The sequence below is a fragment of the Rutidosis leptorrhynchoides genome, chromosome 4, assembly GCF_046630445.1.
Source record: "Rutidosis leptorrhynchoides isolate AG116_Rl617_1_P2 chromosome 4, CSIRO_AGI_Rlap_v1, whole genome shotgun sequence".
NCBI lineage: Eukaryota > Viridiplantae > Streptophyta > Magnoliopsida > Asterales > Asteraceae > Rutidosis > Rutidosis leptorrhynchoides.
The window spans coordinates 485092050-485117693 of record NC_092336.1 but is presented as its reverse complement, the minus strand read 5'-3'; the positions used below and the strand labels follow the sequence as shown (position 1 = coordinate 485117693).

General features: G+C 33.1%; 3 protein-coding genes across 4 annotated transcripts; all 3 read right to left on the bottom strand.

Moving 5' to 3' along the window:
- Positions 1 to 200: 200 nt before the first annotated feature.
- Positions 201 to 3041, bottom strand: LOC139844612 (F-box protein At1g70590). The gene is made up of 4 exons (XM_071834845.1): positions 2403 to 3041; positions 1704 to 1837; positions 1434 to 1616; positions 201 to 441 (listed from the first exon to the last, which is right to left on the bottom strand). The coding sequence occupies exons 1-4, from the start codon at positions 2947 to 2949 to the stop codon at positions 274 to 276; spliced, it is 1032 nt and encodes a 343-aa protein (XP_071690946.1). The 5' UTR covers positions 2950 to 3041; the 3' UTR covers positions 201 to 273.
- Positions 3042 to 5386: 2345 nt separating this feature from the next.
- On the bottom strand, positions 5387 to 12864 carry LOC139839509 (glutamate--glyoxylate aminotransferase 2-like). Its single transcript, XM_071829588.1, has 14 exons — positions 12701 to 12864; positions 11674 to 11832; positions 11312 to 11377; positions 10821 to 10938; positions 10649 to 10730; positions 10278 to 10365; positions 9441 to 9599; positions 8030 to 8203; positions 7705 to 7836; positions 7532 to 7597; positions 7377 to 7441; positions 6705 to 6796; positions 6452 to 6608; positions 5387 to 5681 (listed from the first exon to the last, which is right to left on the bottom strand). Exons 2-14 carry the CDS (start codon positions 11788 to 11790, stop codon positions 5552 to 5554), a joined length of 1446 nt encoding a protein of 481 aa, XP_071685689.1. The 5' UTR covers positions 11791 to 11832; positions 12701 to 12864; the 3' UTR covers positions 5387 to 5551.
- Positions 12865 to 14268: 1404 nt separating this feature from the next.
- On the bottom strand, positions 14269 to 19412 carry LOC139844611 (uncharacterized). Of its 2 annotated transcripts, none has more exons than XM_071834843.1 (10): positions 18914 to 19408; positions 17895 to 18368; positions 17645 to 17802; positions 17136 to 17219; positions 16996 to 17048; positions 16554 to 16635; positions 16340 to 16447; positions 15719 to 15842; positions 15527 to 15612; positions 14269 to 14706 (listed from the first exon to the last, which is right to left on the bottom strand). In XM_071834843.1, exons 1-10 carry the CDS (start codon positions 19302 to 19304, stop codon positions 14485 to 14487), a joined length of 1782 nt encoding a protein of 593 aa, XP_071690944.1. In that variant the 5' UTR covers positions 19305 to 19408; the 3' UTR covers positions 14269 to 14484. The 2 variants fall into 2 exon arrangements, 1 of the variants encoding a protein (XP_071690944.1); XR_011758027.1 differs by having other exon boundaries at positions 14568 to 14706; positions 15703 to 15842; positions 18914 to 19412.
- Positions 19413 to 25644: the final 6232 nt, after the last annotated feature.

The following is a 25644-nucleotide window of genomic DNA, read 5'->3' as shown; positions in this document are numbered from 1 at the left end:
TTCTCAGATTGTCTACATCTTACCCCCAAACACTACTTATGTGGTATTGGGTTTTGTTGTTGTTGTTGTATGTAGTGATAGATCCGCAAGTAAGTTCGTTTGCATTTTCTACCTGAAAGACAGGATATGGGATAAATCTGTAAGGTTTCAAATAAATGTACATCTCAACACAACGGCCTGATCTTTCAACTTCTTCCTGTTCAGTTTACTAGGGAGGTATTCTTTCTGTCTAGTAAAGTATAACACATAGAAGGGCGCATTTTATTGAAGCGTTCAACGGGTTGACGGAAGGGGACGCCAATTTTCAGCAAGAGTGAGGGCACGTTCTCGAGAAAGTTGTGGGAGCTGTTGCAATATTACATTCTTCACATGAACTGCTGCTGTTTCACCACCACACTCCGCCAGTTCCAAATACACTACAGCTTTCATCATTTGCCCTTCCTGTTTAATCAAGTACAACAGTGTTACTGTTAGCCTGCAAAAACAGCTCCAAAACATGTTAGTACGACAGTATTTATTAATCTTTCTCAAACATGCCGTCAAGATGATAGAAACATAAGTCATACAATTTCATGTTCTAACAAGGTCAAATGTCTATATCTCAGTCAATGTCGTCAATGTTTACTGTAAATAAGCAACCCAAGTATCTAACCTAACAATGCTTTGATGATTTCAACCGATCTACTTAGGAACTGACTAATTTGTGTTGTGTACCTCAAACATATCAGAATTAGTCCAGGGTCTATTTTTGCCTGCATATAACCTCCAAATAGTTCTATTCAAAGATATAGATTAGCACTTTAAAGTGACAATATCTTACTCGTAATCATATTACTTGATATATAATATTAACATATTACCAAAGGTAAATGGTACTATCTCTAACCTGTAACTGCTAAACCACCCCTAAAATAGTTCGTGTTAACTCATAAACAGATGTGGTTCAAAATTAACGTTTGGTTTCAACACCCTGTGAATGGAGATGTTTTTATGCCCCCTTTGGATGTATAATTAACATTTTGCTTTACCTCCTATCCAAATCTATATATATATATATATATATATATATATATATATATATATATATATATATATATATATATATATATGGATGTTACGATAACTTCTATCTTAAGTTCATATCTAGTATTATTCATATTTTCGACCACACAGTAATGTATGGGCGAACCAGCCTAGTTTAACACATTATTTATCTACCATGTATAAAAAAACTTTTAACATAGATTAAAATTGTCTGCAGGTAACCTGACCCAGCCTGTTTTGACGATTCTAAAAAATGATTCATTTCAATCAAAATGCTCATTACCCAACCCCTAGTATGCCAGGCCAACTTGAAAGTCCAATATTGACTTCTACTCAAAAAAGAAAGTAATATTGAATAATAATCAACTGTTGTATGTATATGTAGTTACCGCAAATAGAGCGAGTCCATGCTCAAACTGAGCTTTCCTATGTCCATGATCAGCAGCAAGCTTCATCCATTTCCTTGCTTGTCGAAGGTTTTGCGATATCCCACTTCCTAAAGAGTAACACAATGATAAATTATACATAGCACGCACATACCCACCCTCGGCAGCTCGTAAATACCATCTTGCCTGTTCAAAACATCAAATTTTGATTCAGAATATGGAGAACACGTAGAAGTATTTATTATAAGCAAAGTAAATGATCTAACAGCATACCGCATCTGACAGACTCTGGCCTATACCAATACCCCGGTGAAAACAAAGAGCCAATTGATATTGCCCACGAACATAGCCAGCAACAGAAGCTTTATACAACCATTTAACAGCCTCCTTCTCATTTGGCGGTTCAGCTGCATTTGTTTAAGTACACCAATTAATACATTAAAGATCTAAAAATAAAAAATTCTTCAAAAAGTAATAAAAAAAACAAAGCAGACCAGCATCACATAGTATATACAAATCATCATAATATAATACAGAGTATATGTAACGGATATTTGACTAAGGTGATGTTTGTTTTTGAAGATGTTTTTGTTTTGAAGATGTTTTTGTCTGAAAATTTGCAGGCAGACCATGTCTGTAAAGAAGAAGATGCGGCCTAAAGTCTGTATGATGAATACTAAAAACTGTTTTTATTTATGTTTGCAAAACAACTTAGTGCTGTCACCAGCAGCATATTTCTAAGTTTTCGAGGTTGCAGATAAGACATTGACATTATTTTATCTTATGTATTCAAAAAAAACAAAGAGTGTGTGGGGCAGACACATAAGACATAATAAAATATACAATTAAGCTTCTTTTCCAAACTTGCAACACAAATAGTCATACCATGGTGCTTTGTGCTTATATGATTTATATTTATAAATTATACAATTAAGCACGATATAAATAGCAAATAGTAAGTAATGATTATACCTTGAAGATAAGTAAGGCCTAAATTACATTGACCAGCAGGATCACCAAGTTCAGCAGCTCTTTTATACAAAGCAATACCTTCTTCTTTCTTCCCAATCTCCATATACACCAATCCAGCATCCACCATAGCGAGCGTAGATCCACGCGCCGCACCTTTCAGAAACGAATCCAACGCCTTTTCAACGTTCACCTTCACACCACCACGCCCATGCTTAAACCGTTTCCCCCACCGTAAAAACAACATCGCTTCACGTAACGGCCGTAATCCATCTCTCCATGATTTACACACTAACGACGCCGTTTGTAAATTCGGTAAGCTGAAATTCCCCGCGATTTTAATCAGTATGTCGTTCGGCAACGATGCGAAGTCACGGTGGCCGTGATTGGAACGCCGTGATGGTGACGAGGATGATCGGAATTGACGACGGCGAACAGGAATTGAAGGAGAATTGAGGTTGTGTTTAGGATTAGGGTTTTTGGTTGGAAACGGTAGGGTTGAAAAGTGTGAGGTTTCTGATCGGTGTGGCCAGGTGCGTTCGTTGTTCATGATTTGACGGGTGGAATTAGGGTTTGTGTGAGGCTAAAACCTAATTTTGATGGTGGTGGAAGGCGGTCGTTGTCGTATAATTTGGCGGTTTAATTAACGCACAATTTAGTCAGTGACCGAGTAAGGGGTATATATAGTATTTTTTAATTTAATTGTTTACGAGTAATGTAAATGATTATTATTATTATGGATTATTATTATTATTATTATTATTATTATTATTATATTATGATTATTATTATTATTATTATAACTAGGAAGTGGCCGGTTAGCCCACTTCGTTGGGCCGGACAAATAGAATTTCGTAAAATAAAATAAAAAAAGCTATAAAAAGCTAATGACAAAATAGGTGATGTTAGCATGATGTAACTCAATTACTATTCCCAAGTTTTTGCTAATAAACTCAATTACTATTCTTAAGTGTTGGCTAATATATTTATTGTAAATGTAAATTAACATTAACATATTATCTATTAGACAAATCTATTAGGCAAAATTTTTATTATATGCGATGAATAGTATTATTTACATTTTCACTTTTCACAAAAATAACCCTCTAACTTCCATTAAAATACAAATCAAACCTCCATTGTATACATATATTCTAAATTATAAATTATTATTTATCCAATTACTAAAACCAAAAATACTGAATAATAACACCCATCACGCTTTACCGACTTGTACGCTGCGCTCAAACAGTTGGACCCACAGGGGCCACTACTGTGCTACAGTCATTTTTTTTTTGTCTACAACGATAAAAGAAGCAACTTTCGTAAAAGAACCAAGCCTTCAATGTTACCAAAAGATGTCGAAAAAAAAAATTTACAAAAAAATCAACTAACTTTTTTTCCCTTTTTTTTTCTTTTCTTCCTCAACGATAAAAGAAGCAACTTTCATAAAAGGAACAACCCTTCAATGCTATCAAAAGATGTTGAAAAATATTTTTTTTACAAAATAGATCAACTAACTTTAAAAAAAAAAAAAACGAACGCTAAAAGAATCAACTTTCACAAAAGGAACGACCCTTCAATGTTAGATGTCGAAAAAAAATTCCTTTTTTACAAAATAGATCAAGACTTTTTTTTAACTCGCATTCAAAACGGAGCCCCCGGTGCGAAGCGAGGGCTCCACAACTAGTTATAATTAAAATATAGAGTTTTTTAACGACTATCATTGACACATTCGAACACGCATAAAACTGCTTGTACATTCAAAATTAATAACCGCCTCATAAAAATAACTGTCTCATGAATTATGGGTATATTTAATTCTTAATCATAATCTTTAGAGTTGTCATTAGAAAATTCCTTAAAATTTTAGTCGTTGATGTAAAAAAGGAGTACTAAAAAGATTAGGTTTACGGGTCTTTTTCACAAAGTTTATTCACAAAGTTTATAGGTTGTGCTCGATAAATTAAATAAAACCGACAAAGGTAAAATATATAAAAGAACTTTAACTCAATATTCTATTTAATGGTATACACTTTATGTTTATTGGTATGTCCTTATTGTCATTTTTTTTAATACTTTATATTATACGTTAGGGTCAAAGAGCATTTTTTTCACTTCGTTCTATGTACTTAAATTCTTAGGACCGGCCCTGATTATTTGTATAATAAAAATCGACGTAGGGATGAGTCACCTAATTTGATCGGATTTCAAACCCATAAAAAATGTGTGGTGTTATTTAAATTTTTTTAAGGGCCTATTTTCGACCATTTCGTACAGGGCATTGAAATTTTCAGGACCGGCCCTGACGATGCAATATATAAAATTAAGTTGCACCATTTTAAACAACTGTCATTTTTTTTACAAAAAAATCGATCAAATATGTAAAGATCGTATTTTACAAGGATTTCCGGCTGGATATTTTCCAAAAAAATACGTTTTTCAGATCCCGGCTGAGCAAGGACCCTCCCTTCTCGTTATTATTACATTACAAGTAAAGTAGTACTATAGATAGTTACAATTTTGAAATATGTATAATAGGATATGATAGGAATGGAAAGAAGAGTTGAAAAACTATTGTTCAACGTGTATGCACGTCATAAGACAATTGTTAATATGATTGCAGCTTTTAATATAAAGAAACTTCACAAGTTTATTATAGAAAATAGAATTTTATAATAAAGAAGTCAGTTATGTTGACTTTATAATCAGAGTTTTAATAAAGATAAAGATAAAGTTTATCTTTGAAAGCAATACACATCTTATCCAAAAAGTATTTCACTAAACATTTAGGTTTGAAAAGGACCATCATTTTTACTTGTATAATGTAGCAAGTATTGTACTAACTGAAATGTTTTAGTATCATTTTTGACTAATATTTAACCACCCCAAATATGTTTCAAGTATAAAGGTACCTCTTATCATGATATATATATACTATTAGTTCAGTTATGAATAACATACACGATAGAAATCAACACAAGTGATAAAGATAATGAAACTTGGTTAATTAATGATGTGAATGAAGATACTAGAGTGAGTACACATCAATAGAGTATACACGAATACGGTAATAATAATAATAAGCACCCGATAGCCAGATCGGTATAAGAACTATACACGCATATAGTATGTGGATAAACAATCACAACTTACATCCTCGAGTACCCTCTATAGTCTTCATATTGCCCCATGAACGCATCGTTGAATTTCTTGAAACTCTCCATGATTGCGGGCATGTCCTCTTCTGCTGGCAAGATAGTTGTCCTCAAGTGGAACACCCTAATTCCGAAACGGCCACAAATGATAATATTGTCAAAAAATAGTCTTGAAAGAAATGGGTTAAACGGGTTGAAAACGCCCAAGGTGTATGCAAGACTCTCAAACTTTTTATTTATATGAAATGGACAAAAATATTGCGACCGTTACTTAAAAGATACCGAGTACTATTTTTACTGGACCCATTTTGACCTGTTACCCAACCTGCTAAATTTGACCACCTCTGGAGATCAATTTAACAAATTTTAAAATTGCCTCACCCTTCCTTTTGGCCGAACCCTGATTTGGAAACGGCCACAAATGATAACATTGCCAAAAAAGTCATGAAAGAAATGGGGCAAACGAGGTTAAAGCGCGCATGGTGTATCCAAGCCTCGTAAACTTTTTATTTATATAATATGTCAAAAATATTGACACCGTTAATTAAAGATACTATTTTTACTAGACCCATTTTGACCTGTTACCCAACCTGAATTTCCCATCTCTAGATATAAACATAACAAATTTTAAAATTGACTAGCCCTGGCCAAACCATAATTTGGAAACGAACACGTATGATAACATTGCCAAAAAATAGTCATGAAAGAAATGGGTCAAACAGGGTGAAAGTGCCCAAGGTGTATGCAAGCCTCATAAACTTTTTATTTGTATGAAATGGACGAAAAAATTGTGACCGTTACTTAAAGATACTATTTTTAGAGAACCCATTTTGACATGTTACCCAAATTTGCCACCTCAAGAAATAAATTTAACAAATTTTAAAATTGACTCACCCTTCTTTTTGGCCGAACCCAGAACCAGGGACAGTTGAAATGCCAGTGGCTTCTAAGAGCTTGAGGCAATAGAAAACATCAGGAACTTTTCCAGCTTTTTTTGCAGCTTCAATTGCTTTTGGAGGTAATTTTATTTGAGGGAACGAATACATGGCACCTAATCCCACATTGGAACAAAAAAAATTAGATCAAAAAACGAGAATTCAGGAAGATAAGATCGGTAGTTTGGTCAGAAAAAAGAAAAAAGACAAACCTTCTGTGAAGTTACAAACAACATTTTTGCAACTGTTGAATCCATCAGTCATCATGTGTGCTCTCTTCCTTAGTGACTCAAGTATACCCTTGCTGTATTTATTTAACAATTAAATGACTAAAATACCCTCCAATATGATGTGGTTCAGAGAAAAACAAAAGGCAAACAAGTGAATTTAGCTTCGACATACAAATGGAAATGTTGCAACATTAATAAGAAACATCCCAAAATTATAGATGTTTACTGTAGTAATTTAGATTTGATCAATCAATCAATACTAAACTATAACAACTATCAAATAAGTCTTTGAATTAAACAATTTAGGAAAAAGCAGACCAAAAATGCACTTTTGATGACTTCCAACCCATAGTTACATGCAACAAAACTGAAACCCACCCATTTATAAGTAAGGGCATGTTTACTTTCCATTTAATGATCTGTCTCTCTTAATTCAGTAGGTAAAATTGTTGTTTCTATGTCACTTAATCTGTCACTTAATCTGAAAATTGGTTTGTTTATAGGAGATAGAATCAAACACCCTCCCCAAGCAGTGGCAAATGGAAACAGAACTTAATACAGAAAAAGTAAACAGCCCCTTGAAATTGCCACCTCTAATAATATTGAAAAGCGACGAATAAGTTTGGGTAATAAAATTGAAAAAAGTGATATCACCTCTCTCTTAGAAACTGGTCGTACGAGATATCACCAGGTTTCGGTGGACTGACCATCGTTCCCATCTGTCAAAAATTTATAAACAATTAAATTGTAAATAAAATAATAATAAACATATTCTGAAAAAAAATTAAAAATATTAATATACTACTTACGAAAATCTGCCCGGAAACACCAGGACTAAGTGAAATGGATGCAACTTTGTATATTTCATCAACTGTCTGTAACATCATATTCAACAATTAGTTAAAACCTAATCCGTTATGTTCATTTATAAGTAACTTAGTAGCAAAGATTTAAATTATAAACAAACGGAAACGTATATAACCTCGGCAGGGATATTTGTCATCTCAAAGTAACCACCACGTTGTCCGCATTCACCTAAGAATCCTTTCGAAACGGTGTAAAAAGAAATAAGCTGGACCTCCTTGCTAATTGGTGGGCCCATGTCAAACAACACCTTAAAATGCAACATCACAATTTAAAACTTGTCATTTATTAATTTGTAAACTCAAAATCTAAAATGGCATGAGATAAAATTCAATACCAACATTTCTATTTCTATTACATCCTGTTTTAATAAATAAATCAATCTATCAATCAAAATTTTCCACAAAATATCAAAAGTAGTTCATTAATATTTTAATGTCTACCTTTCGAGAGCTTACGAACGGGCGTTCATCTTGGTAAACATTCTGCTGATAAACTTCATCTCCGAGCAATACCAAATTCTCTTGGTAACAGAATCTAAGAATTTGTTGAAGGTTTTCGACACTAAGGCATTGTCCAGTTGGGTTTCCAGGGTTTATAATCACCATTGCCCTTACCTAATCATAGTTATAGTTATAGTTATAAACTTAAGATCAAGAACGAAAATCAGATGCGAGTCAACTCATATAATGTAATTAAAGGATATACGGAGTATTTATTTAGCTCACTACTCACACTAGAAGGTTATAATCTCATTAAACAACACACGTATAGCTTTATGAGTCCATGTGATCCAAGGCTCAAGCCCAAAGGCAGCATTGACCCAGTTACGAGTAAACATGTCACATTGGATTATACTTTGATGTTAACAAGTAGGGATGGCAAAAATACCCGTACTCGATGGGTAAACCCGAAATCCGATATTATTGGTCCGGGTTTGGTTCGGGTTTACGGGTTTAGGGTCGGGTATGGGCATAGGTTTACTTTTTTGCAGGTTCGGGTTCGGGTTTGGTTTTAAATAAAAACTCATATACCCGACCCGTATGCCCGACCTATATACCCGATTAGTTTATTCAATATATTACATTGAAAGTTACAAACAAATACCAACCTGGGCTTATATCCTACTAGCCCACTTCATAAGACCCACCAAAATGGACAAGAAAAACATGCATACATTACATCCGAGTACATACATGTAACTGAGATTAATCATTGAATGCTACTATGAACAAGTTGCACAGCAAGATTCTTTAACATTTAATTCTTTAACATTTTAATCTCAGTTAGTAATGTAGTTTGTAAATTCTTTAACATTTAATTTAATTTGATTTGAATTAAATGGTTACCCGATTATCAGTGGGGAAATCCGTTACCCGACGGTTAATTAGTTAATGGTTACCCGCCGGGTATGGTACCGGGTTTGGGAGTGAGTTTCTTTAACATTTAATTTAATTTGATTTGAATTAAATGGTTACCCGATTATCCGTGGGGAAATCCGTTACCCGACCAAACCCGACCCGATGCCATCCCTATTAACAAGTTAAATTGGTCAAATGATAATGGGTCAAGGGGGTTAAAAGCCACACAACGTATAATCAAAAAGGATTAAATTTGTAAAGTTTACTACAAGCATTATAACATTAATTATTTGTAATATTCAAGCCTATATATTCTTCCACGAATCAGATATCTACCAGTTTCGCTCATTACCCAACCCGCCCATTTTGTCACATCTAGTCAATGTGTGTGTTACCATAACAAATTTTCAGAAACTTCTTTAACTGTTTTCTGAGTTTTTAAAGTAGCAATAAATGAATTGAAAATGGGATAAATAAAAAAATGAAGGCGTACAGTTATTCCTTTAGAGCGTGCTTCTGCAACTGACTGGCGAAGGTTGTCGATATCTAGACCCCAGTTAGCCGTCTCTTCAAGGTAGTACGGTACAAGTGAACCACCAAACAGAGATATGGCAGCTGAGTATAACGGATACTGAGGGACTGGAACCAGAATCTAGATTAATAAAAAATAATTTAATAATCATAATCATCAGTTTCTTTCATTATATTTATTTATATTTATCAATTTACAAGCGGTTTACAATGTGACACTCAAAATTTCCTGCAAATATCAATCGTAAAATGACAACTTTTTTAAAGGTACAGTTACAGAAATGATATACAACAACAACAACAACAATACCCAATCCCGCACGTGCGAGGTATGGGGAGGTGAGATGTAGACAATTCTTTCTCTACCCTAGAATAGAAGAGAAGTCGTTTCTCTAACCATGAGTCGAGAAAAAATTCTCCACCGACAGGAAGAGAAAGTCATCCCTCTCTCTACTCCAGGGAGAGATTGCTTCTGTGAGAACCTCCGGCAAAAAAAAAAAAAAAATGACGCCATGGAAATATTATAATCAAATTTCCATGGGTTTTAAAGTCTGCCTGAAATTCAATTTAGGCTCTAAGCGGCAGTCAAGTCGCCACTGAATCGACGCTTGTTCTTGTCTCAATAAATAGAGTCAAAAGGCCTTTTAAACAGAAATGATATACGTTTTTATAAATGGTACATCACATGTGCTGTAATACTTAAGCACAAACTAGTAGTGCTCTATATATCCAAAAAAAAAAAAAATTATTTTTATTTTGTTATTATATTTCTGTTTCAAAAAAGGGTAGTCCAACATACCCCATCACCTGAACCACGGATAACGGTTTGCAAGATTTGCATTACTCCTTTACTCGCACCATCAGTGAGATATATGAGTTCTGGATCACTGTTGCCAATTACAATAATCTTGTTAGTACAGGGACTAATAAATGTTTAACACCAACTCTATAAAAAAGCCTAAATATTTACCATCTTCCCTCAACAACAACAACAACAACAACAACAACAAAAAAAGCAGAAAACTTTCAAGGCAAATCTTATCACTTTTGGTAATTGAAAATATAAACATTCTTTTCAGACATGAAGTCAATGATTTTAGCTTTTGTTTCAATATTTAGACTAATAATGATTAGCAACACTTTTCGAACATCTCTTTTGTGGTTTATCACCTCGGATACCCATCACGTCTGCCGATGAACTCAGCAACTTCTTTTCGTATTCCAGGAAGACCCCGGGAATCACTATACGCGCCTAAAGAATTAACAACGCAATACTATTAGATAAATAGAAAGTATAGTAGTATTTTTATTTTATTTTAAAGAGGTTTTCTAAAAATAATACCTAGACCCCCTGCAGTGTACGAAAGGTACAGTTTAGCTTTTGCAATTGCATCAGCTGGAAATATAAGTCCAACATTTGGATCATCGAGAAGAAATGGAGCTTGACAAAGAGCAACTACCTGCAAAAATTAAGAAACGGGCGGGTTCAGGTTGGGTTGACTCACTAAACCATATTTGTTTAATTTTTCTTATAAACTACTATGAATGAATGCGTTGATTATGATTATCAAATACCATTATCATTATTACAATTATAATACCAATCTTTTTGTGTAAATTAATAATTGTAGTATATTACTGATTTTAAACCCTGTTTGACCTGTTCCGCTTTATACTAATGATTTAAATTTGGCCAGTATGAGATCAAACTGACCGAATCAACCCGAATCGTAAGTAAATAAGCAAAAATAGAAACTTTTATCCGGAACAAAGGAATCGATTTTGGCAGCGCAAGTATAGCGATAGAAAGTTTTGATTTTGATTAACACGAACCTGACGAGGGAATGTTAGAGGCTTTTGTCCAAGAGCATGAGGATTACCCACATTTGTGAAGATAATCTGCAAGGCATTCGTTAAAGTAATAAGCATATAAACACTTTTATTTAACATTATATGGTATATGGTATAAGAAAACACTAATGTGATTGTGGTCTTGTGGTTCCCATTTACTAGATACAAAAATTGGATGGGACTCGCGAAAGATATAGAAGAAAATCAAGGTTAATCACATAAATACACTAATAGCATGATAGCATCATAAGTTACTCTATTACACATTCACTATCAAAATTCAAAATATACTCCATATAAAAGCATTAAGTTCCCCAAAAGTTTTAAAATATCGATTGATATACCTTTTTGCCTTCTTTTTGAAGCTCTGAAGCACGAAGATACAGTTCACCCCTAACAGCATACTGGGCTTTCTTCACATTTTCATTAATCTGATCATAGTCCAACGCTTTACGTGACATGATTCGTGGTTCAAAACCAGCGGTTATAAATTAGCCGTTAACCTGAAAAAATGATACCTAACTCAAGTGAATACAGATTTCACTTATATATCAAGTATACCAATATATGAATCATATTCATCACTGACTGCAAGTACATGAAACTCGTAATATGTAAATAATTCGCCTTTTTGGCTAGCACCATCCAATTTAAGCCCATTAGTAATCGTTACATGAAACTCGTAGTAGCAGTTTCACATCTTTTACATCATAGTTTCCAACTTTGACTTTTACTACTTACCCTTTGACTTACGTGTCAGTTAGGCTAATTTTCTACTTAATTACAGTATAAAAGAGAAGAAACAGGGTATCCATATAAAGATACAGAACAAGATTATTCTTTTTATACTATTTTTACAATTAACAATAATAACTAAAGTGTATTTATTCCAACAACAAGGGGGTGATCAAAGCTCATTTAACAGAAGTTGATACATGATTGAATTCCAATTCGAATTCCAAACAACAAAATAATAAATTCGATAAGTGATCGGATCTGTTACAATTATGATACCATAGTCAAGCTCAAATTGAATATGTGTGTGTGTGTGTGTGTGTGTAAATGTGTAATATAATATTATAATAATATATATCAATATCCAAGCTTTGATCATCCCTTTTACGTATAATTATAAAAACGATCGGATTCATGAAGGTAAAAAAGAATGGTTATTGCAGAAAAAAACAATACTCTTGCATCAAGAAACCATAATTGACTGTAGTTATTAAAACAAGCAAAACCCCATAACAGATAAAAAAAATATTTTTGGATGCAAGAATATTCTTGCTTTTCCAAAAAAAGATAAACAATCAAAATCCAAACTTTAATAATACAAATAAAAAAAGATGATTAATGTAAGGCTAAACATACCTTAATTGGAGCAGTACGAGTGATAAATTAGGGTTCTTTGGGACTGTGTAAATGTGTGTCTAGTATAAAAAAGGGGGTGAGGGTGTGACAAAATATAGTAAAAGGGAAGACTGACAACCACTGAAATGAAGTTGGATAGATTGATAAATTTGGATAAATGTGAGTGTGGTGGGAGTTCAAACTTTAAAAATATGGTTCTTATTCATTTGATTCACCATCTTCATCGTCCTTACTTGAAACAAAATTTGTCACAGTTCAATAATAGCAAACAGATAGGACAGACATGTGTCAAACTTTAAATAGAGAGAATATTTTGATTTAATTTTCTTTTAAGAGTAGATTTTTACATGTTTTGAGTACGAAAGTAGGCCTCTTAAATTTGCATTTTTAAAAGACTTAACTATGTCAGTCGTTCTGAAAGTTCATTATTCCATTTTGAGCCCTAACATTTTATTTTTAAAAGATAACCTCTAATGTTTACATTTGATTTCCTAATGATCCCAAAAGTTACTGTTAAGTTATATCCATTAGTTTGTATGACGTGCGTTATAAACGAGGGTGTGATAGTCATTTTGTATTGCTGTCTATTAATCCTATTATAACACATATATCATTCGTTTCCAGCATTATAAACTGAATCACTGTGATTTACTGATTATAACGTTTTAACTACAATTTAGGAGTGTCAAATATATGAATAATTGTGTAGTATATAGTTTATTCTGCAATATTACAATCGTAATTGAATTCTAACCCTACTTGTAATTCTTATATATTCTGAGGATATAAAACACATAACTCTAACGGATAATTCTAAACTCTGCTACAAGGAGGCTCGGGTCATTTAGGCCACCTTTAGTGATTTACTGATTATAATGTTTTAACTACAATTTAGGAGTGTTAAATATATGAATAATTGTGTAGTATAGGATTTATGCTGTAATATTACAACCCTGATTGAATTCTAAACCCTACTTGTAATCCTTATATATTCCGATGATATAAAACACATAACTCTAACGGAATTTCTAAAATCTCCAACAAGGAGGCTCGGGTCATTTAGACCACCTTTGTCCAAAACGAGTTAGTGACTTCTCCCTCGTCGATGCCTTGAGTGGTTTTTCATAATTTTGAGGCGTTTTTCCTTGCATACAATGTTAGGCTTACGTATACATATGCAACTATCACCATTTGGAGCTCCAAAACAACAAACCTTCAATATTACGTAGTAGCATATAATTCAATTCTAGTGTGACTAAGTATCAAAAATTAACGGATAAAACTTAAATACTAAACAAACTGGACCGACATATTACATTTACAAATTAAGCAATATCACCCTCCATAATATTGTACGCAAGGAAAAATAAACCTCCCTGTGAAGGAAGTGAAGAGAAGAATAAACCTCCATTTGAAGTTCTGACTCTTGCTTACTCCATAGCAGCTACCCTGCAGATATAGAGATAGTCCCTTTCTTCAAGAGAGATTTGGTTCCAAATTGGCTCAAGTTTATACAATTCATTGTTTTTTAAGTAAAAAAGCCAGATAACTGTGATCAAATAGATGACATCATCATGTATTTGGTTTTGTGAATTCTATGTATGCACTATGCATAAAGTTTGTCATTGATCAAAGCGAATATCTAAAGAATCTGTTTCTACTTTACAATTTGCAGTATCCTAACTTTATAACACTTGGTACAGAAACAAAATCCCTTTGAACTCAACTGTATGTCATCTTTTAGTGTAAAAAAAAGTACTGTATTATACAAGAAAATTACAAGTTCATTTGACTTTGTGAGAAATCTTTATGTAATTCATGAGTCGTTTCAGGGCACTGCCACTGTCAATGGCTTCCCTGGCTCTATCGAGGGCAGTTTGTACATCTTCAGCACCCTCACATCCAAGCAAGTGATCAGTCATCGCAGCGTTTAATATGATCCGGTCATACGTAGGTCCCTTTTCTCCACCTAAAGCTGCTAACCCCAGTTCTATGTTCTTTGATACCTGAAAACATTGTGCACAATTTTTAGATGAAAATCAATGGTCTAACTATAGGGGTCATAGTTCCAAATTTTTAACCTATTACAGGTAGATTTGGGTGCGTTTACCTTTTAATGGATCGATATAAATTATACATCATAGAACAAGTTAAATGGGTAGCCTAATAGTATACCTGGCAAATGAGACCCATACTCTTAAATTTAGGTCAAGCTTTCGGGTCTTGAGAAAAATTAGGCCAGGGAATGTAAACCAAAACTCAAAAAAAGGTCCAATGATTTTTCTTCCAACCTATTAGGTCCTTTACAAAATATAAAATAACAGGTCCAATAGTCCAATCGGTATCAATTTCTAAAGCTCAATAAATAGAGATAGGTTTAATGGGTCTTGTGAATGGGTCATATGGGTCGACTATAACAAGTTTCATTTGTCAAACATACATTTATGAGAACATTCATGGTTATATCAATTACTATGTACTATTAACAATTTCTTGTATATATTATATAATATAATAAATATAAATAATAATAACTAAAATAATATAATACATGTAAAAAATCATATGTAAAAGTATATGACCCGTTTGGACCCATTTGACCCATGACTCGTTTGACCCATTACCCAACCCAACCTGACTCATTTGGACCCGTATTAAAATTTTCCTGATTGACCCATGACGCATTTCAACCCAAAACCGTTTAGACCCGTTACCTAAACCAACCTAACCTGACCCGTTTGCCAGGTATACCTAATAGAAATAGCTTAAAGGTAGAAACATCATTTTCTTTTGGGATAAAGATCAAAATGAAGCCTGAAATCTTACCGATCTATCAGTTCTAGGAGTCTCTGAGGGTTCGAAACCATATTTCATTGCATCCACTACCAAGGAAAAATTTTCACGAGACACTCCTGTAATAATAACCATAAAATAGCAACATTATAGGTGCTAGCTTTTTTAAGGATTTTTAAGCAGGAGACAAGAAGTAAGCAAAATCATACAGTTCAGTGTACGCACCATCCACGTCATAAGTTGGTGGGGTGTTGATTGAACGAAAACCAGAACAGTAGTTAACAGGGAGCCCTTTTGATGCATTTATTGATCGCGATTTCATTGTCATTGAAAGTGCCCCTTCTTCGCCCTACATGTAACAACATCATCAATTTCTTGATTTTAAAACGTAAAGATCAAATGTAAAAGTATATGACCCGGCTGGACCCATCTGACCTTTAACCCGTTACCCCAACCTGACCCATTTGGACCCGTTTAAAAATCTAACCTGTTTGACCCATACCCATTTCAACCCAAAACCATTTTGACCCGCTACCCAACCTGACCCATTTGGACCCGTTTAAAAATCTAACACGGGTGACCCATGACCCATTTCAGCCCAAAACCGTTTTGACCCGTTACCCAAACCGACCCAACATGACCCTTTTGCTAGGTATAGGTCAGATAACTCGAACCCAGTGACTCCAAAATTTGACACTTTGTAAATACGGAGTGATTAGTTTAAATTATAGGCAACTTTCAAACCATCAACTTTAACATATATTTACTAAAAATTAACCTGCATGGTAAAATAACAGTATAATATGGTTTACATCTCAAACATTAAAGCTACTACAATATATGTACCTTCACCACTAAACCAGCAGCAACACCTCTGCGTCTCATGAGCATTAGAAGCGGTTCTTCATACCCTTCATGGTAAAAACCTGCAACGATTGCTTCTTTACCTGTGGCCTATATGTTACAACATATTACAAATTGTTACAACAAAATGCAAAATTTAGTGGATTCATTGTATGTACTTGGACATTTAAGTTAAGGAAAGCGAATGTAAGCTTACCCTCACAAATTGCTGAACCTTTTCAGCTGTCGCCAATGGTGGACGTTTCTTTATGTGTTCCCTCATCTCAATCAAAGAATATCTGCAGTAACCATATAGATGATATTATTCACCATATAACCACACCTGGTAAAAACTACACAAAAATTTGGGTATCGAGTGAAAATTCATATTTCTAACATAATAACACACCTGGCTATTATTAGATTACCTTTTGGGTTTTTTATTTTACACAAACTTAACTCCTAAAATACCCTTCATACTTTGCTTATTAAGCTTATCTTGGGCTATTCACTTAAATGTACTTCATTTCATCAAAAGCTAAATTTTTCATATTAGACAATCATCAATTCTAACTGAAGTATATATTTATACATTTTGTTAAATTCAATGGTATTGCATTTCCATAGAATGAACAAAACAATTTTTTATGCTTCCTTACAAAGAAGGACGAGCTTCTCGTTGACTCACGTAGGCAAAACCAACTTCTTCGTCCTGAAAAGACAGATTCTCACAAGTATTACATCATTACAAATATAGAAATAGTAACGTTAGTAACACAATGAATAAAATAATAATGACCTCAAGAAGCTGTTTAGCCTGAAGTGGTGTTATGTTAGTATTGGCTCCCATGAATTTTAGCATCTGCTCCTCAGTTATACCACCCTGTACTAGGCCACCATATGTTTGCATTAAACGAAGAAGTCGGCACTTTTATGGAAAACTACTAGATCTTCGGTTATAACTAGATTATGAGGTTTAATCTATAAATATAAGGAAACCAACATTTTTGAATCATGTGTGATCTAGTTTGGCTCTTGTAGTCAAAAGAGATTTTCTTTTAACGGTATTCTTCTAAATAAAAATGGTAGTCATAGTGATTTAAATAAGGGCTTCAACACTCTTTTCTTTAATTTCATTACTAATAAAAATGTCACTCTAGCAGTATGTTATTATCTGATATTAACATACAGTAGCAGTGATATATCTAAAACTATCATCAACTCATATTGACTTGTTTCTATTTTGAACAGGGGCAACAAATTACAATCCTGGTTAATTTTTCATTGTTGTTATCAGATAGAATATACCTTTGGTGGCATCCAATCGACACCATGTAAAAGGGATGCTTCATTGTAACACGATCGAACAGCAGCAACAAAGAGTGTGCTCCTGAAGAAACGTGTGTTCCCATCGTAAGGTTCACCATAATGAGTCAATGATCTAACATCAGCTACTGGCACAGGACCTAAAGATCCATCCACACAATTACAAAAAACAACAAATCGAACATTTACACTTGTTATAATTATTCAATTAACCAACTTTATTAACTAGTACCAAGTTCATCATCAAACGCAAGGCAGTATGCTTTTAGCTCCCGGTCTGTCTCCCTGTTCATCCGCTGACCTATCAAGAACGCCGATAATAGCGACTCACTTACAGTTCCAGACGTATGACTCAGTGGAAGAACGTCTTTTAAAACACCTTGAACTTCTTCATAACCAAGATGACCACCGGCTAAAATTTCCCTTAGGGCACCTACGAGTCTCATTTCGTAACTCCCGTTCCCAACATATTGTGGTCCAATCGAATTCCCAAGTCTCATAATAGAACCTTCTGGATCAGCTAGAAAAATAATATCCAAAGGTAATGTTCGAATCAAATGTGGCCAATACGCATCCATTGCACGCCTTTCCCCTTCACTCCATTGAGTTGGTTCGGGAAATGCATTTGCACGAATCGTCATAGCTGCAAAAAACGCTCCCAGTTGTGCCTTTGATACCTCTTCTTCATCCTTAAGTTCTCCTTTGGCTGAAATTGAGCAAAAGGTTTAGTATACATTTACAATTTTCTGCATCCCAATTTGACTTCTTCTTGCTAATAATTCACAAAAAAAATATAAATAAATAAATAAATAAATATCAACTCGCAAGAATAAGCACTCTTAATTAATTAACAAAAATCCGCTAAATACCATCACAGCTTTCATAGTCAACTAAAACTACAAGTTAGGGGGTGTTTGGGTTTTCCTTTTGAAAATTAATTACGCGCTTAAGATAATTAGAATCAAATAATAATCGGCTGTATTAACACGTGTTATAAACTAATAGTGTTTGGATTTGATTATACTGTTTGACAACGCAATAATCAAATAATCAGACAATTAAGTGTTTGTTAAATCTGATTATTTGTTAAATTAACAAGTAATAACGTTCGTAAGGTACGATATGAATGTCACTAACTGATTTTACAAACTACTACTAATAAACATATTAAATGCATTACTCAACACAAATTATTCATCATTTCAGTTTGTTAAAAATAAAACTGACAAAATGAGGCCAAAAGTAATATACCAGATCTAAGTATAGTATCAAAAACTTTAAAAGCTTGTTCTTCACTGAGCGGTTTAGTTTGCGTAGGTCCAGTACAGACTCTAGTTTGAGCTTCTAACACTGTTTGATTAGGTTTCCGATACCTAGGGCTTTGAAACGAAGTTGATACTGTAGGATTACGTGCATCTGATAAAGTAAGTCCGAAATATTGATCGATTGCAGCTGAATCTAACACGGATTTGATATTGAATTGGCGTTTTTGGTTGCGATATGATAAGGATTTTGGATTTGGATCGTTTGTTAACGGAATTTGTAGATACTGTCGATTGTATGCATCAGTTGATGAAGTTTTGTAATGAATCGAGTGATTGATCGAGGAAATTGTGGTGTGAAACATAGAGTTCATTGCCATCTTTTAATCGAGATTTGGGGGAATTACATGAATGAAATGGAGGTTTTGTGACTTTGTCAACGAAAAAAAGAAAAACAGTTGAAAATAGCGGATGTATTAACGTACATAAGGGGAGTTTTATATAACGGATATCGTATAATGGAATTCAAGTGTCCCCAGTCCCCAATGTACTGTATATCTCTTTATAGATCCTTATCCGGGACAGGTATACATATAGTGGATGGCAATGGTAGATTGGTATTTGGTAGGTTGTATTATTATTATTATTATTATTTACTGAGTAGTTGTTAATAAAATGGTTTGGCACTTAGTCTTTTGAAGCTTTTTGAAGTTTTTTATTTTTAGCTTTTATGAAAAAGCTTCTATTTAATATAAAGTTTCGTTTGATTAAGCGAGTTTAAAGTTTTTAGACAGAGAAAAAAAGTTAAAAGCTACTAGAAAGAATGTTTAGCTTTTGATTTTTTGTCATTTTACTTTTTATTTAACATATTGAGCTTCTCTATCAAACATCAAAATATATTTAAAAAGTTAACAGCTACTATATTTATTTAAAGTTTGAATAACAACAATAACAACAACAACAAAACTCAATATAACATAAGTAGTGTATGGAGGAGGTGATATGTAGACAATCATTCCCTTAACCGAAAATAAATACAAGTCATTTATCCACCCAGAAAAATATAATATAATAGAGAAATGTTGTATCTATTAAATTTATATTTATATTTATATTTATGAAAATGCTAATGACAGTCCTTAGGGCTGTCATTAACACGCTTTAAAATATTGTAAATTTTAATAACCGCCTTTATGAAAGTGACTATTAACCGCCATGTACAATTACTTAATGCATGTTAACGATAACCCTTAAGGCTGTCGTTAGCATTTTCCTTATATTTATTAGTATTGTACGTAGATTTAGTATTAGTATTTTACATAGATAAGAATTAGTAGCTCACTACAATTATTAAATAGGTCCATTTTGTCAGTCTATATATTTGATCAATCGTTCGTGACAAAATAATTAATGTTTATGGTATAAGGCGGCTTCCTATGTACGTTAAATCGCATGCTTAATTTTTGCCGTAAGATGGGCAACAGTAACTAGGAAGCTGCTATACATCGACATGGCGCTACTTGGCGTATCAAGTCTCACTTGCGTTTTTATTTTGTAAATTGTGTTTTTATAACTTATACATTTTATATTTGTAGTTATTATTTGTGGGTGTTATTTAGTAAAATGATAGAGAATGTTTCGTCAAAGGTTATTTAAGTAACATTAAAGTGGTTGGTGTTGATGTGGTGCTAATGTGGAATAGAGAAGTTCAGTTAAAAAAAAGCTATAATATTGAGTCGTCTAAGAGCTCTATGTGACGACCCGGAAATTTCTGACTAAATTTAAACTTAATTCTTATTTGATTTCGACACGATAAGCAGAGTCTATAATGTTGAGTCACGAAAATATTGGAACTATGTTCATGTATTCAATTACCTTCGAACAGTTCGACGATTCACGGACAATTAATTGTAAATAGATATGTGTGTGTGTGTGTGTATGTATATATATATATATATATATATATATATATATATATATATATATATATATATATATATATATATATATAATGGTAATTGAATATATAATTGAAAATATTATATGTTATTGCTATTAAAATTTAAATATGTAAAATAAATAAAAATAAGATATTATTATTATTTAAAATATATCTATATATATAAATAAAGTATATTAAAAATAAATATTAAATGATTGTAATACTCGTGTGATGTTTCGATTGGTATTAAGCAAGTTAAATTCAAACTTATGTAATTTTAAAATAAACGGTGATACGAAAATGAGTTCTATAAATTTTAGGCTTATTAAAAATGTATTTAGGAAGTATTTGTTGAATTTTAAAATTTTTTATATTTTACTTGGGATTGGGAGTGAATAATTAATGTAAATTTTATTTAATAGTTAATAACCGAATCTTGTACCATAATGACCAAAATAAATAAAGATAGTCACTGTAAAAATTTGAAATTTTTCCGAATACTTTTATTCGTCACTAATTATCAACGGGGCACGAAATAATACCCGTGCTAGAGTATCGACAAGTTAATAGTAATGTAATCCGTGATAATTTGAATCATTCATTAAGATTACTGTATACATATGATTGAATATAACTTTTTCTATATCCATATATTATATTATACACTTACATATTGATAAGCATATACTACGTACTAGTTATCATCACCACTACCACAATTCTCACTCTTTCTCCTTCTATGATCACCGGCCACCTCACCACCGTGACCAACTTCTACCACCTAGAACCACCACTCCTAATCACCGCCTACGATCACCACTGCCGCCACTATCTTCGTGCAACAACCACCAAAGAGACACCACAAAAACTTCCTCCATAACCACAAAATAACTTACTTATGTTTATTGATACTATGGCTATGTTATGTTTCTGTTTTTGACATCACCACCACCATGAACAAGACCACCACTCAAACACCATGGATGCTTAGGTACTTTTCTGTGTAGTCAGTCGTACACCACCACCTATCACCATTGATAAACCTTTGCTATTACGGATTCGTCATAGTTGTTGCTATTACCTACTGCTACTGCGTCTTTTATTCTGTTTCAATCACCTCAAACAGTTTTCCTTCTGTTTCTTTTACGCTGATCAAACATCACCATCTCAACCCGTTTTATGTTTTTGTTATCGACAACATCCATCTTGTTGTTGTTACCATCGAAAGCCAACCATCATTGTCGATATTATCATTGATTAATTGTCATTATCATTCATGGGCTCATGCAACTTGATTTATAAAAGAGACAACGAATCTTTATAATTACTTTATTGGTGATGAGTGAAGTGTGGGACAACATGCCTTCCTTTTTATTGATATCTTATACCCACTTATTTCATACCATATAATTTGGTCGAATTTTATTTTTTTATGATGTTTACTTCCGAATTCTATTCAAACAATCACATGATGATTAACGTACATAAATGATCATGAAGATCGTGATGGTGAAGAAAGATGATGATGATGATGAAGGTGACGCGAATGATTATGATTTCATGCGTTTGCGAAAATGATAAAGATGACGAAAGTGATGATGAACGAGAAATGATAACGATGTGGATTAAGGGTGATTATGATCACAAACATGATGATGTTACTGTGATAATGAAGATGATGATGCTTAGATGTTAATGGGATTTAAAAAAAAAAAAAAGAGAATCAGTTAAAAATATAGTTTATATTCTTTATTTCCGTGAATTATAACAGATATGTTAGAATAGAAGGATGGTTTGGAGTGTTGAGGTTTAACAAGAGGTCACTGGTTCAAAACTAGGCCACGGCATATTTTTTTTATTTAACAATAAAAGTTGCTGTTGGGCTTGTTCTTTGTTGGGCCGACCCAAACCGGTTATTGCTGGGCTGCTATGAAGATGAATATGGATTATAAGATAAAAGAAATTAGAGTTATAATTTAAATAGAAAAGCAGATTCGGAGGAGTGGTTTGGGCTGTTTTCGGGTGGGCGTGAGGTTGTGGGTTCGAATCCGGGCAAATGCGTTTTATTTTTAGAAGCTTGTTTCTTCAAAAGTTGTATTCTAAAATTATTATTATTATTATTATCATTTTTAATATTATCATTATTATTTTTATTATTATCATAAGTACTAGTATTATTATTATTAGTATTATTATCATTATAGATATTAAAATAAATATTAGTATTATTATTATTTGTAAAATCATTATTTTTATAGTTATTATTATTAGTAGTATTATCATTATAATAAAAAACAACTTTTATTACTATTATTGATATAATGTTACCAAATAAATATTTCGTATATAAAAATATGCTTTTAGTAATATTACATATAAGTAAGTATTAATCACATTAACATTTTTATATTGATATTCATATATAACAAATTAAGTAATTTTAATATAATATTAACCAAATATATATTAATATAACTATATAAATATTAGTCATTATAAATGTATATACACAAATTAAATATATATAATATAAGTTATAATATATGAAATTGTTCAATTACGATTATAGGTATTAATATATATATAAATAATATAGGTTCGTGAATCCGAGGCCGGCCCTGCATTGTTCAGTATCGTCGTATGCATATTTTTACTACAAAATATCGTATCGTGAGTTTCATTTGCTCCCTTTTTAAATGCTTTTGCAATATATATTTTTGGGACTGAGAATACATGCACTGTTTTTATAACTATTTTACGAAATAGACACAAGTAATTGAAACTACATTCTATGGTTGAATGATCGAAATCGAATATGCCCATTTTAGCTTGGTAGCCTAAGAATTAGGGAACATCACTAATTTTGAGAATTAGTGCACCCCTAATTGACGCGAATCCTAAAGGTAGATCTACGAGAACTAACAACCCCCATTCTGGAATTTGGAATGCTTTAGTACTTCAAGTTTATCATGTCCGATGGGTGTCCCGGAATGATGGGGATATTCTATATGCATCTTGTTAATGTCGGTTACCAGGTGTTCACCATATGAATGATTTTTATCTCTATGCAGTTTGCAAAATGCCTGATATGAGATGTATATTTATGGAAAAATGAAATCTTGTGGTCTATTAAAATTATGAAAATGATTGTTTATGATAAACCTATGAACTCACCAACCTTTTGGTTGACACTTTAAAACATGTTTATTCTCAGGTATGAAAGAAATTTTCCGCTGTGCATTTGCTCATTTTAGAGATATTACTTGGAGTCATTCATGACATATTTCAAAAGACGTTGCATTCGAGTCGTTGAGTTCATCAAGATTATTATTAAGTCAATTATAGTTGGATATATTATGAAATGGTATGCATGCCGTCAACTTCCGATGAAATGAAAGTTTGTCTTTTAAAAACGAATGCAATGTTTGTAAAATGTATCATATAGAGGTCAAGTACCTCGCGATGTAACCAAATGTAATGTATTCGTCCAGATGGATTAGGACGGGTCATTAGAGTTGGTATCAGAGCGGTGGTCTTAGCGAACCAGGTCTTGCATTAGTGTGTCTAACTGATAGTTGTTTAGATGCATTAGTGGGTCTGGACTTCGACCGTGTCAGCATGTCAAAAGTTTTGCTTATCATTTCGTGTCGAAAATCATCAACTTATCATCCTTAGGAAATTACCTGCTTATCATTCTTAGTCTAGACACTTCTTATTGCATTGATTGCATGAATAGTGTAGAGACAAAATTCAGATCTTAACGTATATGTTACTGTAGACTTTATCTGACATGTTTCCTTAATTTCCTCCGTAATCTACGGGATCTTCTGTACTATACATAGATATTCTATGTAATTAGAATATCATCCGATATCCGAAAATCATTTCATAAAATCCTTTACCTAACCGTGCAAGATGAATTCCACAACCAGTTCAAGTTCGTCGGATTCTGATAACTATTCCGATATAGATTTTCACTCGAGCTTCGAAAGCAGTGTAACCGGAATGGATCAACCGATTAGCCATCATCTATTCTGTATGAATTGAGGCTGGGTTCGTAGCCTCCTCAATCAATGGAGACAAGAAGAAGGTGATCCTTTTCATCCACCACATTGCCCTCTTGGCGAAGAACCTGAAGCACTTATCGGCGAACCTGTCCGAAACACCATTTTCTCTCTCATTTCCAGAGTATCTCGTCACGATTATATACTATACCAAATTCTAGATCATATTTATCCGCTCGTCCGAACCGACAATCACCCCGGTGTAATAGAAGAAGTCAACGAGCTTCGTGCTCGGGTAGTGGCTTTGGAGAATATGGTGCAAAGGTTACAAACACCAGCAGCAGCACCAGTAGCATAACCAGCACCACCATCATCAATGCCAACAGTACCATTACCACCACCAACAACAACTGCATCGCAAACCTCAACTTCACAATCTGTCACACGAACATCAACGTCATACGCACCATAGATACCAAGGAGTACCAACAACAATGAACGATGAAGTATTAATTCATAACTTCATTGAAAAAATATTCTGCGAAGAATATGTGGTTTCTAAAAGTTTTAGAGATTATTTATTCTAGCTCAAACCGAAAAATCAAATGAGTTTAATATCATATTGACTCATTAAATCCGTAATTACCTCTGAAGAAAATATATATGTATATATATTTTCATAAAGATTGTAATTGAAAATTCTTTTATACAAACTGTTAATGATGGAAATATTTTAACGGGTAGGTAATACCCGAGGAATATTTAGATTTCACA

What these genes read in the sequence shown, in the direction of transcription:
- LOC139844612 (XM_071834845.1), bottom strand. Translation starts at nt 2,949, where the DNA reads ATGAACAACGAACGCACCTGGCCACACCGATCAGAAACCTCACACTTT. An exon ending in GCCAGAGTCTGTCAGATGCG is followed by an intron (nt 1,617 to 1,703) that starts GTATGCTGTTAG and finishes TGTTTTGAACAG; the next exon opens with GCAAGATGGTATTTACGAGC. An exon ending in ATGGACTCGCTCTATTTGCG is followed by an intron (nt 442 to 1,433) that starts GTAACTACATAT and finishes TTGATTAAACAG; the next exon opens with GAAGGGCAAATGATGAAAGC.
- LOC139839509 (XM_071829588.1), bottom strand. Translation starts at nt 11,790, where the DNA reads ATGTCACGTAAAGCGTTGGACTATGATCAGATTAATGAAAATGTGAAG. An exon ending in GTACACTGCAGGGGGTCTAG is followed by an intron (nt 10,731 to 10,820) that starts GTATTATTTTTA and finishes TTAATTCTTTAG; the next exon opens with GCGCGTATAGTGATTCCCGG. An exon ending in GACCAGTTTCTAAGAGAGAG is followed by an intron (nt 6,797 to 7,376) that starts GTGATATCACTT and finishes AAATAAATACAG; the next exon opens with CAAGGGTATACTTGAGTCAC.
- LOC139844611 (XM_071834843.1), bottom strand. Translation starts at nt 19,304, where the DNA reads ATGGCAATGAACTCTATGTTTCACACCACAATTTCCTCGATCAATCAC. An exon ending in AGGCTAAACAGCTTCTTGAG is followed by an intron (nt 17,049 to 17,135) that starts GTCATTATTATT and finishes CTGTCTTTTCAG; the next exon opens with GACGAAGAAGTTGGTTTTGC. An exon ending in ACCAACTTATGACGTGGATG is followed by an intron (nt 15,613 to 15,718) that starts GTGCGTACACTG and finishes TTATTATTACAG; the next exon opens with GAGTGTCTCGTGAAAATTTT.